The 13,577-nt window shown below is 44.5% G+C and overlaps 1 protein-coding gene across 1 annotated transcript; it reads left to right on the top strand.

Moving 5' to 3' along the window:
- Nucleotides 1–2,053: 2,053 nt before the first annotated feature.
- Nucleotides 2,054–9,432, top strand: dusp10 (dual specificity phosphatase 10). The gene is made up of 4 exons (XM_071537226.1): nt 2,054–2,201; nt 3,372–4,201; nt 7,976–8,344; nt 8,822–9,432. The coding sequence occupies exons 2-4, from the start codon at nt 3,418–3,420 to the stop codon at nt 9,085–9,087; spliced, it is 1,419 nt and encodes a 472-aa protein (XP_071393327.1). The 5' UTR covers nt 2,054–2,201; nt 3,372–3,417; the 3' UTR covers nt 9,088–9,432.
- Nucleotides 9,433–13,577: the final 4,145 nt, after the last annotated feature.

Raw genomic sequence — 13,577 nt, 5'->3', positions numbered from 1 at the left:
TATAAATATCCCTCTGTACGGAGCGCTAAGAATAGAAGCAATAATAAATGTCCTGCATTGTTCCAGGTTGCCAATGAGGATAAATAGAGAGCTCAGATGATATTTGGGGTTGGGAGCCAGCGAGACCCTTTCACCGCAACATGGGTCCTGTCATATGGGACTGGTGCAGTCAGCCAACTTGGCACTGGCTCCGTGGCACTCCTGCCAAACACACCTACTTATTACCACCAATAATGTTACCTCCCTTACTCGCAGATACTACAGGACACTTCTGTTGTTACATGAGCAAGTCACTTTGAATTTTGGCAGTTTTTAATTGACTTTATTATTTAATAAAATGGCTTCAACTTGAATCAAGAGCCAGGTTGGAGTTTGGTCACTTTTTGGCTTTTCAAACAGTCCCTGTGTGCTTCTACCAGTGCCTTAAATAGAAAGAATGGATTTTTAAAAAAATATGTGTAATTACTGGGTGAGGTAATGAAAATGACAAGCGTCTGTTAGTCTGTCAGTCATACTGTACCTGACTCAAGCCTAGAAACACTACATAATATGAGGAGATTGGTCATCAGTAGAACAAATGGAGAAATTCCCATAATTTACATTTACAATGTTACTGAAAGTGTCCAAACCTCTCAGTTGTGCTCTTGTAATAAAGAAACAAAGAGTTTGACCTCCATGATTTTGTTTTAGACTCTTTCGGTTTTGGTTTGTCTGTATGAAAGGTGCTATATAAATAAAGATTATTATTATCATTATTATTTTGGTTACCTGGTTTTCTTTGTACTGTGTATATAGAGGGACAGGTACGCTGTGAAGTGTATTTCATGGTACTTTCATGGAGGAAGGTTTAGGGACTTTTGGATTGGAATGAGGCCTATATGCACCCTAGCCACTTCTGCTGCCTTCAAGTGCTGTCAGAATTGTCGTAATTATAATTTGAGCGTACATGGACAACCAAAGTAGTAAATACTGGGGAAAGTGGGAAGTGTCTGTGACATCTGTGTTGCTGATATGTAACGTGGCGCTCACGTAAAGGCGCGGGCATACTATCAGTGAACTTGCCTGTAATTGACAATCGCATACAAATTTGTGTGTAGTACTCACTCCAGCTTTGTATTGTTTGTTTGTGTACATGAGGAAGAAGCCATAAAAGCCGTAAGATCATTCATAAAGTTCCAGATATCCTCCAACAAGCTGAGCAAGTCAAGCCTCCAAACGATTCATTTTGAAAGCCTTGACCACGAGATGTCCATAAGGCAACACAACATTTTAGACCAATTGCAGTCGGTTGAGCACTAGGGACTGATGTGTGAAGAATTTGACTAGTTCTGCCAGAGAGCCTGTCCACAAGCGAAGGCTGGAGCAGATGCAGAACTTTGTTTTTTCCACAAGCGTATCTCCCAAAATCCATTTCCACAGCATGTTTACCATGGCCTTTAGTTGTATCAACAGTAGATGGAAAAGTGAAGTATACAACCAAATACAACAATCTTTGGTTGACAAATTGATTCAAACAACAATTACATGCCTCAGCCACAAAAAACAAAACAATGAAAGGAAACAATGAAAATCATATTTGGTCGTTGCCACATGCACTTTTACTCTTTTACCTCTAATCGTATGTATGTTTTTAACCCTTATGTCTGTTTATTTGTTTTTATGTGGTACGTCTTTTTGATGTCTTTTTTATGAGACGTGATAAACAATAAAATTTTCTGAATCTGAATCTGAAACAAACAAAAAACAATAAATACTTTAGTTTTACTGGAAGCGGGAGATTACGAGGAGCACTTGAAGGCATCCGTCTTCTTCCTCGAGTCTCCCGGAGAGACTTTTGATTGGCTGCCAATGACATCATCCCCCGCTCGTACGTGGGACTGAAGGCCGTTCAAGCGACAATCCCCGCCAGCCACAGAGGCTGAGTGCTCGGCCAAATCCCTCCCATCGCAGGGCCGGACCTCACTGTACAGAACGGATCAATTTAATATTAATGAAGTCGCGCATTGGCTCCCGCTCGCGTCAATCCCGGAGCGCGACTTCTGTAGGCTGGCTGACTTCCTTCAATATTATTTCTGGGGAGCAGGGTAAAAGTGAAAATGTTGCCGATCCACAACACTGGGACGGACTGAATGGAGGCAAGCTTGTCAGCGAGGGGAAATAATAAATCCGTCTAACAGTCAACCGCAGGGCACAACATACTGGTAAGGAGAAGTCAACTTTTTTTTTTTGTGGGAATCATTGAATCGATGTCACTGTCCAGTACGCAAGTTGTAGTTCGGATTAACTAAAGACACAGCACAGACCTTCTTAATGCACAGACCATTCATAGAAAATTCACGTGATTGCATAATTAATAGGGAGAAATGTCATATCTAGTGTGCAAATCCACCGTTTAAGGTTGATTATTCGTTTATATAAAGGCCTGTGATATATTTTTTGGACGTGGCTTAAGTGTTTTATAATGCCTTGCCGTTGCGAAAAAAAAAGTTCCAAGACACAATGTTCCCATATGAAATGCAAGCATCACTAATTTGTGTCATTTATTGCTACGCGGTGTGAAATTGCATTGCTTTCCGTGTGATTTAAGCTCATCTGATCAGTTCGTCTCATCCAGAGAGCCATATCATATTCTCGGCACGTTCCCATGCCGGTTTCTTCAATGAATTTGCCATGAATGATTTTCGCTTTACTGAACCTGCACCGTGCTTAATAGACGGCAATGGCCAGGACAGGCAATGCTCGGCGGGTGTCTTTACATAATACGCCAAGGATGACATGCTTTTTAAAACGCTCCGGCTGTTGATCAAAAGGAATTGGCCCCCTTTTTTTTGTACCCCGACTTTCCATCTGGGGGAGAGACCAAACTGCGGCGTAGCGTTGATGCAGTATTTTATCTTTTTTTTTTTTTTGTCACACTCATATTAGGAAAGCTGTGTGGAGCAACGCCGTGAAACAGAGTTGGCCACATATTCGGGATGGAAAATTCACTATCATACACACACACACACATGCATTTGGAAGATGATTCATATTAATTGCTTTCGAAGTGGTTCAGTTTCATGGGACTCACTGGATTTCACTCTTCTTAGTGGACAGGCTGTTACACCTAATCCTTCCCACCAACTTGGGTGTTGCCCTGCAGGTGTTGACACTACTAATATTTGGCTTCAGCAGCCGTTTTCTAGTTTGCATGTTGATCAAACAGACAAGAGATCAGCCTATATGCTCTTTGCTCATTCAGTCACAGAGTCAATGGATACAAAATGCTTTGAACCACAATGCTTTCTCCTTGTACATTTGGCAAAGATGGTCTTCCACTGTGAGTCCTCGGCCCTGACCTTATGTTTTGGCTTGTCCCTGTCCTCCTGCAGAGCGGCTTGTTGAGTTCTCCGTAAACGTCCAGCCCTCGGCCTCCCCATGCCTCCATCTCCTCTTGACGACAGAATTGTGGTGGCGCTGCCAAGGCCGATCCGACCTCAGGAACTCCGACTGCGCCTGGACACCAGCTACCTGGACTCCGTCACCGCCGGCGGCAGCAGCAAGACGGTCATCAGCACCACCGTGGTGAAGATCCGGGCGACGACCAATCTCGTAACGTATATGCCCTCATCCAACGGCTCCACGCGCTCGTTGTCGTGTGGATGCAGCAGTGCCAGCTGCTGCTCTGTGAGTACCTATGAGAAGGACGGCCAGAGCCACAGCCACAGCCAGGTGAGCGCCAGCAGCCCCAACCTCAGCTATGCCGGGCCCTCCGCCCCGACGGTCAGCAACCACGAAGCACTAAGCGCGCCCAGCCTCACCTCCGGCCTGCCCAAGGTCCTGCCCTCCGTGCGCCTCATCCACGCCAATGAGCTGGCCAAGAGGATGACCTGCTGCCCCATGGGTCACCCGGTGGGGCCCGTGCCGGTCATCATCGACTGCCGGCCCTTCATGGAGTACAACAAGAGCCACATCCGGGGGGCCGTGCACATCAACTGCTCGGACAAGATCAGCCGGCGGCGGCTGCAGCAGGGCAAGATCACCGTGCTGGACCTCATCTCCTGCCGCGAGGGCAAGGACTCCTTTAAGGGCATCTTCTCCAAAGAGATCGTGGTGTATGACGAGAATACGGTGGACCCCTCCCGGGTGACGCCCTCCCAGCCGATCCACGTGGTGCTGGAGTCCCTGAGGAGGGAGGGCAAGGACCCCATCATCCTCAAAGGTAGGACTTAAGCGGGTCGGTCAAGGCCCGAGGACGCAGACGCCCAGAGTGGAAAAGGAAAAGAGGTCTTTCCTGTATGAAACGGGATAGAAGACGCAATTTCATGGGCTCTAGTTTGACTCTGGGGGGAGTAAATCGTTTTAGACATCTGAAAGCAATGTCAGATTTCGCAGGGGTAGAAGCTTAGAAACTGATATGAAACTGGTATATGGTAGCATGCAGTGGTGTGTATGTAGGCGGTTAAACTTTGACCCTTATTGTTTTGCTTTGACTCAGGACGGTCAGCTGATATTTTCAGTAAATACATATACTGTCACATAGCTTTTTCATCCTGTGGACTTTGTACTGAAGAACTGTCAGCAGTATTACAGTAGTTACAATACTATAACAAATTTGGCATTATGACACACGCACGTAATCACACCTATTCACGCACACACGTTTATACTTAGAGTAACATTTGAATATTTTATCTATCTATTTGACTAACACTCACTGACTCACACACACATCACACACACACTGCGCCAGCTCCAGCTTTGTATGTAACATGCTTCAAGTATTTTGCAGGGAATGAGAAGCAGCTGTTAGTAAATAAGGAGGCCTGTTGAGATAGCAGTCCCTGGGCTGGTGCCATGTTTTCTATCTTTGGTGTGTGTGTTTGTGTGTTTGTGTGTGTGTGTGTGTGTGTGTGTGTGTGTGTGTGTGTGTGTGTGTGAGTGAGTGTGAAGCCGGAGCAGTGTGTCGGGTGGGGGGCTGGGCTGTAAGTGTCTGCTGAATGCCTCCCAGTCACCGTCTAGCAGCGAGATCACAGAACCTTGATATCATCCCTCTTCTCTTCTCTTCTCTTCTCTTCTCTTCTCTTCTCTTCTCTTCTCTTCTCTTCTCTTCTCCCCTCCCTCCTCCTCTCCCCCGGTCCTCCCGTGCACTTTGATGGACGAGGCTCCTCTCCGGTCTCTCCTCCTGCATCGGTCTCTGTCTGAGGCTCGGCTCGGTGGGAGGAACAGGCAGCAGTCTACAGCAGACTGCCTTGCTCTTTTTCCCTCTGATTTAATTCTTCTGAAATGCAGGCAGGCTTCTGCTGCTGAGGGGAATCCAGCGGCTCAGCCTCGTTTTCATCAGCACCGCAAGTCCTTCCCTCATATGACTGACGGTCAATATCTCCCCTGGAAACTCATTTAGAAGAATGTTCTATGATTTTAGCCTAGATTACGTCCTACGATCAAATATATCTATAGCGGTCATACCTTGGATAACGATAGAAATTGGTTTTAGCGTTTGATATACCGCAGAAACCTGGAGAAAATCAACCCACAGAGATTTTTCTTTTTATGAGACACATTTTTTGCTTTGATTTGGTCATAAGCACAAAATTGGTGCTCAAAAATCTTTAACCATGTAGAGCTGGGAAGGTGTAGGTTGTTTTCTTTATATTGTTCTGCAATAGAAATCTAGAGCTAGTCACAGTTTACTCAGGATGCCATCGACGATACTTGGAATATTCTTGGTTCATTTCCCATCAAAATATAATGGTGATTAATTCTTCATTTGATTAAGATTAGGTGTAGTGGGCTGGGGATTATTATTATTAGTAGTATTAGTAGTAGTAGCAGTAGCAGTGATATATTCTGAACCAGTGTATGTGTGTACGAATACTATAATTCACTCATATTCCATGTTTTACCCACCTAGTCTTATGGCATCATCTCTTAGTCATGATTTATGGTAATGTTGTTGACAGTGTGACATTCTGCTCCACTGGAAACAGAAGTCTTTCGTCTCTGCCCTTTGCCTTTAAAGCCGAGTTCAGTAATAAGTTACATGTAATCCGTCAGAATTGCCATAAACCAAACGTCAGCTGTGTTGGAAGGTGTATGGTGAGCAGTGGAAACAGTAGGTAGCCTGTGTGTGGAGGCCTTTGCGAGGCAGAAGCGGTAATTTCTAAAGCAGGAACTGAGCCGCTGGGTTGTGAAAGTGAGAGAGAGAGAGACACTTCATGGTCGTTTCCTCTGTGAGTTAGTCAGAGATAATGACGGACGGCCACACTTCACAGATCTCATCTCAGAGCAATGTGCTGCTCCTGGAGATGCTGTTATTCTCGGCCTACTATGAAAAGTGTCTTTTTTATCAATTGAGCGCGTCCTGAATAGAAAGATGCCGGTTCAGCTTGAGCCAGAATAGGAAGCATTTGGGCTCAAGTGATGTTGACTTCCAAATGTGGCAAAACGATTGTAGATGTTGCAGTTGAAGACTTTGTTTGTTTTGTGGATAAGGATTTTGTTATCATTAAATACCACATCGGTACATCATTAGAAATACTGAGTAACACATGAAAGCTGTGGTTGTGCTCCCACTGAATCCCACTGAAACTGAGATTAGGTCACATTTAAAAAGCTGTTAAGAGCTTATGACATTATCGAATTGTTTTGTAAAGAAAGATTTGACAGTCACTTTTCTGTTTGTTTTTAACATCTAGAATTATGAAAAAATAGATGTTTAGTAAAGGTATGGGATCATGACTGCCAGTAAAATTTTCTTTCATCACAGCTCTGTCTTCAGAGCTCAAAGTCATTGGAAACTCAAGGAAAATATAAATTTGAGTGGAAATTCCCCTCTACATCTTGTTGCGTTTGGTGTCACAGGCCCTGTGAAGACTTCCCGTTCTCTTATTTACTGTAGTGTAATTATTACCATGACATCCCACTGTAGTGAGGGGTGGGTGGTATCAGGCTTATGTCTTTGTTCAGGGTTATCAGTGCTGTTTTTACAATACATACACTCACTGGCTGTCGACGGTTGACAGCAGATCGCCCACCTGCCTGGTTACCAAGGGGGAAGTTGTGAAGCCATGCGATGACCTCACTTGGCATGATGTCAACTCTTGTAATGTGAACAATACGTGAACTGATACTGTCTGTACCCCCCCCCCCCCCCCCCCCCCCAACTCTGAAGGGAGACTTGGGCCGATGGCATCACGGCAACAGGTGCAAAACAGCCCCCTCCACTTTTGAGTAACTGAATGTAACTGACAGTATCTACCTGTCAGCCTATATGTGTGTGTGTTGATATTACAGGATTATTTGGAGAAGTGCAGATGTCCAGTGAGAAGCGTGTTAAACATTTGTCATATCTGTTTACCTTGGGTCTTTAATTCCGTGGAGATTTATGAGGGGTATTTCTCACATGGGAAGGCTAGTGGAGATTTTTTGGCAGCTTTTTTGGCCATTTCTCTCTCTTAAAACAGAGTTGACTCATCCTTAGGTGATCTACAGTCACACACGTACAGTTGTTGCAAATAGGAACAGTGCAAATCCCTCCATATTGATGTAATATCCACATGACAACCCAATGTAATAGCATAGTTGGCTGTAATGGCTTTCTGTAATGTGTTTGAATGCTATAAATCTCTTCAGTGATTGGTCAGTCAGTTGTTTTTGCCTTTATCAGACCGGTATGCAAAACTGAGTGGTGGATGGTGGTTATTTTTAGCATGGATGGCTCCAGTGGGAATTGAACCCTTAACCTTGCCAGTTAGTTCCATGTGTTACCTATTGGGACCAAACAGGACCACTTTTAATTTAGGGAGGGGAGAGGGGAGAAAACAGAAAAAAGACGCAATAGGAGAATTTTGATTGACAGTTTTGTCCATCGTAGTTTTATTCCAGCTAATTAATTTGACTCCCTGCTCGGCCCCTCAAGCAAACAAAGAGCGCAGCGCAGTATTTGCTTTGAGCTTAACGTCCCCTATCTTGTTTTTTATGTGTGTGTTCGCAGGAGGCCTTAGCTGCTTCAGGCAGAGCCACGAGAACCTGTGCGACCACTCCCTGCACCTCCACGAGGGCTTGGACACCGGCGCGGCCGCCGGCCTGACGGGGACGCTACCTCACTCCCTGCCCTCCACCCCGGACATCGAGAACGCCGAGCTGACGCCCATCCTGCCCTTCCTCTACCTGGGGAACGAGCACGACGCTCAGGACGCCAACCTGCTGCAGCGCGTGAACGTCGGCTACATCCTGAACGTCACCACCCACCTGCCGCTCTACCACTACGACACGGGCCTCTTCAGCTACAAGCGGCTGCCCGCCACCGACAGCAACAAGCAGAACCTGCGCCAGTACTTCGAGGAGGCGTTCGAATTCATCGGTATGACCCGTTTAGGGAGGGAGGGAAGAGGGCGATGGAGCGGTCGCGTCTCGCACGATCAATTGCGCTGTACGAATGTTTCATGTTTTCCATCATCCGAGCTAGCTGCAGTTTGAGTGCAGCTGTCTTATATTTAAGAAGCTTTGAATCGATCAGAGGCTGCGAAGACTGACATCCCGCTGAAATTCTGAGACATACAGTTAAAAGACACAGTAGATGTACAGAGAGCGTTCTTAGTGTATAGTTCCAGTCTTCATTTAGCCTTAGGTATTACATATGGGCTATATTACATATAAGCTATAGTTTGAAGTTTGCATGATGTTCAGTATCTTCTATTGGCTTGGACTTCCATGCGTCTCTGATGTTATTGTGTTTAGTAATTTCTGTGTGACGGCTGAACTTCCCCTCGGGGAACTATAAAGCATCTATTGTGTTCTGTTCTAAATGCTTCCATGTGGCTGTTGTTCCCTTCTGCAGAGGAAGCACACCAAGCGGGTATGGGCCTTCTGATCCACTGCCAGGCAGGCGTGTCGCGCTCGGCCACCATCGTCATCGCCTACCTGATGAAGCACACCTGGATGACCATGACGGACGCCTACAAGTTCGTCAAGACCAGGAGGCCCATCATCTCCCCGAACCTCAACTTCATGGGCCAGCTGCTGGAGTTCGAGGAGGACCTCAACAACGGCATCACGCCGCGCATCCTCACACCAAAGCTCATCGGTGTGGAGACCGTCGTCTAGACAAAAGCCCTCCACGCTCGCACTCGTACTCTCACTCTCGCCGATTTTTTAAAAGAGAGAGACCGGCCGCTCTCTGCGGGCCGGGGGTTTGGAGGGCGAGAGAGAGCGGCTTCATTCGAGAATCTCCTCATGCTCATCTCGGACTCTCTGGAGTGCCAAAGCACTGGGTCAGCGGTGATGAGAAATGCCAAAAATCCCTGCTGTTTGGACCTGGCCGATGTCCCGGAGGAGAAGACGAGTTAGAGAGAGAGAGAGAGAGAGAGAGAGAGAGAAAGAGAGAGAGAAGTGGTCAGTGGGAAGCTGTCCATGCATGACCACAGAGGAGCGAACATGAGGAAAGGAAAATAGATTAACTGTTTGGAAAAACACGATATTCTACGGGCTTAGGGCAGTTGCCGGCAAGAGAAACTCTTTAAGCTCACACTGTGGAACGCAGTTTATGTTTGCAGACTCAGGCTGAGCTGGCCACGGCAGTGCCTGTCAAAAAAAAAAAAAAAAAAGATGAAGACTTGTTTGGTGTGTTAATGTTGTTGTTCTATTTTTATACAGGGGTTTATGGGGGTGACCATGACAAGCCCAGAGTGGCTTACTGTGCAATAATTTCAGAGTGGAATGCAACTGAGAGCTTGATCTTATATGTATATATTGGTAATGATTATGAAACATTTCCAGCTCTTTGCTGAAATACCATTTTGATGTTACTGTAATTACTGTCGTTCAGTTCGATACGTTTATGTTTATGGTGCATACAATTATGCTGTAATATTTGGCACGGAAGTGAATAAGACGGGAGGGGGGACATGAGATTTTATCTTTTTTTGAGCACTGCTTGTGGGTTTGTGTCAGTCATCTGTGTTCGTTGGTTTCAAAAATACACAGAACCACGGATATTCACATTTTGTCTTGTTTTCTTCAGTATCTTTGTTTTCCATTCCTGCATCCTTCCACATATGCATATACTTTAGCAATACATTTTTTATCAGACAGCCATAAGAGCTTTATTATGCATGGCTGCTGGCAGAGGAGAAGAACACTTGGAAATAATCAGTGGATATTGTAATATAGGGCTACTGGTGATGTACAGTGTAACAGAGCGGAGGAATTTTCACTGCCTGCTTCTGTTGTCTCCTCTGTTCTTTTTGGTCTCGTTCATCCATAATAAGCCTGTACTGTATTTGCTGTAGTTCCTATGTAGTGTCATATGTATTCATCTATGCTATGATTTACTCCATGCTAAATTAGCAGGGGGCTCTGAGTTGAGGTACTGGCTTGGAACAACACACTTCCTGGGGACACGGTTTAACGTCACTATGGTGGTAGAGTACTGTAACCCTTCTCTAATCTTTTGAAACTCCCTGTCCCTGACACTAAGCTACAGTTAAGTTGGCTCTTCTGCCTGGTGTAGGCAAGCGCTGCTGTCACGTGCTGTTCTAGTGCCTCTATCAATGCCTTAATTCATGTGTCACCACTGGGCCTGCGCGTGGCAGACCGTCACGTGCAGACTAATGCAGGCTGCACCGGGTTAGGGTTAGAAAAAGCCCCCCGGGACAAAAGCAACTCCCCCTTCCTCGGTCTCACAAAAAAAAAAATGCCATTTTGCACAGTCTGACTCAACACAACCTTTCCAAGATCACTTCTAGATTGGTATGCAGAATTTTAGAAAGTTGCATTCAAAGACACCTCAAGGCCTTGAGGCAAAAAAAAGAAAAAAGCTTATTATGTAATTGTGATCTCGTGATGGCATTTGAAGAAACTGAGCACCACAGTGAATTGTAACTTGGCACAAATAGTAGTGTAGTGGAGGGTATATGCAGGTGCACAAAGTATACCCTCATCTTTCTCCTGGCATATGAATATACTCACCTTTTACTCATATTACAACCGACATATGTAGATACACATGGAGAAGCAAGGCTAAATAAAAAGATGCAACATGCTAGTGAGGCACACACTTGTTCCACACTCCCATTCTCATCCAAACCACTGATTAATGGATTGTTTGTGAACAAAATCTTAACATCTGTGTTGTATTTTAGTCATTTCAGCTTTTACATATGTGGCTGTCTCCACTGTTGACAGTCTGTAGACTTGACCGGTAACTCTGTAATACCAACAGGCATAAAGGGAGACTTGTAGCATCGCTAGTGAGTTAGCTGTACCCCAAACACTATACTCACCTTTTCAACCACCCCTATACCACTGAGCACACAGTATAAAGACCTCTTGCTGTTATGACGACTGTGTGCATAACCATAAACTGAGCATTTCAATATTTCAAAAATAATGTATGTAAATAATGTAACTTTACAGGATCTGAGAAAAATAGCCTTGTTTATGGCTTGATAACCAGGCGTTTTTGAATTCACCTAACTGGTTTTGAATGGGTTTAATCAACCCAAAGGTTGTAGAATTTTCTCAGTCCATAGAAGAGCATGTAATCCTTCAGCTGAAGTTAAAACATGAAAATCGTAATTGTAAAATTGTACTTACAAGGTTTTCACCCACCATCGAGTATATGTTGAATATCACATGAGTATGTGTAGTTCAAGCAGCTTCCTCAGTAATTACGGTTTCTGGTGATGCTCCGCTTTGGACCATTGCATGAAAATAAAGGTATAAAGGAAGCACAGGGCTAACAATATAACTGTTAAAACACCAAAACATAACCAAGACGCTAACTTTTTAACTATGCTTTTGCACGCGCAATCATAACATCCGTGTGAGCTGTGATACCTTTAAAGGGGCGTTGAGAGCTGAACCCGGCAGGTGAATGAGGATGCAAGGAGAAGGAGGTTTCACAGCTTAGTGAATACAAATACAGGATCCAGTCACTTACAACACTTCACAAGGATATGCTTCACAAATCCCTCATGTGACAATTCATGCTATGCAAATGAAATTATAACAGGTCGTTTACCTGTAACACAGTCTTTTCCCCACTATCGTTTGAGCATGGTGTTATGCTTCAAATTGTTCTATGAGGAAACTTTCAAGCATAAACGGCAGTTTGCAGCCTCAGAGATTGTGGCGCGTTTTAAGTGTGACTCATTAGAACTGACAAGAAAAGAGTTTTAAACTGTTTGCGTCGTCCTCACTTAACTCTTTGTATATTTTTGTTGCTATCGTCATGTACATTGGTGTCTACTGGTGCTCCACAATATATTTGGATATGATAAAGGTGTATAGCCATTTACCACGTTTGTAGCTTGTGCATTTCTATCCAGTGATTGCCATTTTGCAAAAAAAAAAGTGCTATTCATCTGAGCCAATGTTCTAGAAGATACTGAACTCTTTCATCCCCTTTGCCAGTTTCCTACGTCCGCAGCAGCACATGGCTTTTAATCTGTACTGATCTATTTGACCGATCAATGTAACCGTCGTACTGTACATTACTCTCTGGTTGGAAAACAAAGCATGCTGTGTGCTCCTGGTCTGTGAGGATACACTCGCAGTCATCATGGTGCTGTCTGTCTTTACCCCCCCCCCCCTACACACACACACACACACACACACACTGCTCTTTTATGTAGAGGTCATGTTTTTATGCTTTCGTGTCCGGGCCAAGGCAGGGCCTGATTGACAGCTCCAAGAGGCGTCTGGGTCGATGCCTCTTATTTGGAAACACAGTTCTGTATTAGAACCATATAAAGCTGTCATATTTTGATGTGCACTGTTTATGACTAGACTTGTTTAAGAGTCTCTGCTTTGGGCTCAGAGGCTCCCGAGGAATTGGGCTTCGCTCTACAAGTCGACGTATCTTTCTTTGTGTCTATAGTCAGCAGTCCAGTATATACAGTATATAAATATATATCTATTTTCTTTGTAATGCATATATTCATTACTATTTTTGCACTGACCTATGGACAGCTGGATTTATTTTTTTCCACAAAGGGTGCTATTATAACGGAGGCCTTCTCCCACACCTTTTTGCATGACTTGCTCCCTCAACTGGTCTATCATCCTCTCCTACTACTCCTTGAACTGTTGCAGTTGAAGCACTGTAATTTTGTAATCCCTACTTGTGAGGTTTGAAATAAACAGGGAGGCTTCAAGTTTTGTATGGCGTCCTGTAAGTTTATTTGCTCCCCTGGTCACTCATTGCTTCTGATTCACATGTAGAATAAAACAAATATTTTTCTCCCTAATCATTTGTGCGGAGAAATTCCATGCTGTTTCTGACTTGTGAGTAAAAACATACATTTACCCTTCCTGGGTCTTGTGTGTTTTTGCATTAAAATGTTATAATTCTAAGCAAGAGACAGCGAACAGAGGCTCTACAATCATTTTGTAGTCTATCAAGCCTTCTAGATATCTTTTCCATGTGCAAAGAACCCAATGTTAAGAGAGACAGGAAAGGTTGAGGAGAAATAAATGATATGCAACAAAGGTCCCAGGCTGAAATTGAAGCCATAATTGCGATCAATAACAACAACGCAAGCTTTGTACCATGTATCCCAAGACAGACAGAGAGAGAGAGAGATAGACAGCTC

Source organism: Centroberyx affinis, unplaced genomic scaffold, assembly GCF_046629955.1.
Source record: "Centroberyx affinis isolate AG114_WGS23_722 - 3 ecotype Tasmania unplaced genomic scaffold, CSIRO-AGI_Caff_v1 ptg002997l_1, whole genome shotgun sequence".
Taxonomy (NCBI): domain Eukaryota; kingdom Metazoa; phylum Chordata; class Actinopteri; order Beryciformes; family Berycidae; genus Centroberyx; species Centroberyx affinis.
Note: the sequence above shows the minus strand (reverse complement) of the source record. Positions and strands in the feature narration are given on the sequence as shown.

Bases quoted from the DNA above. Each gene is read 5' to 3' on its own strand.
- dusp10 (XM_071537226.1), top strand. From the start codon at position 3,418: ATGCCTCCATCTCCTCTTGACGACAGAATTGTGGTGGCGCTGCCAAGG. The intron at 4,202-7,975 runs GTAGGACTTAAG...GTGTGTTCGCAG, and splicing joins GGACCCCATCATCCTCAAAG to GAGGCCTTAGCTGCTTCAGG. The intron at 8,345-8,821 runs GTATGACCCGTT...TCCCTTCTGCAG, and splicing joins GGAGGCGTTCGAATTCATCG to AGGAAGCACACCAAGCGGGT.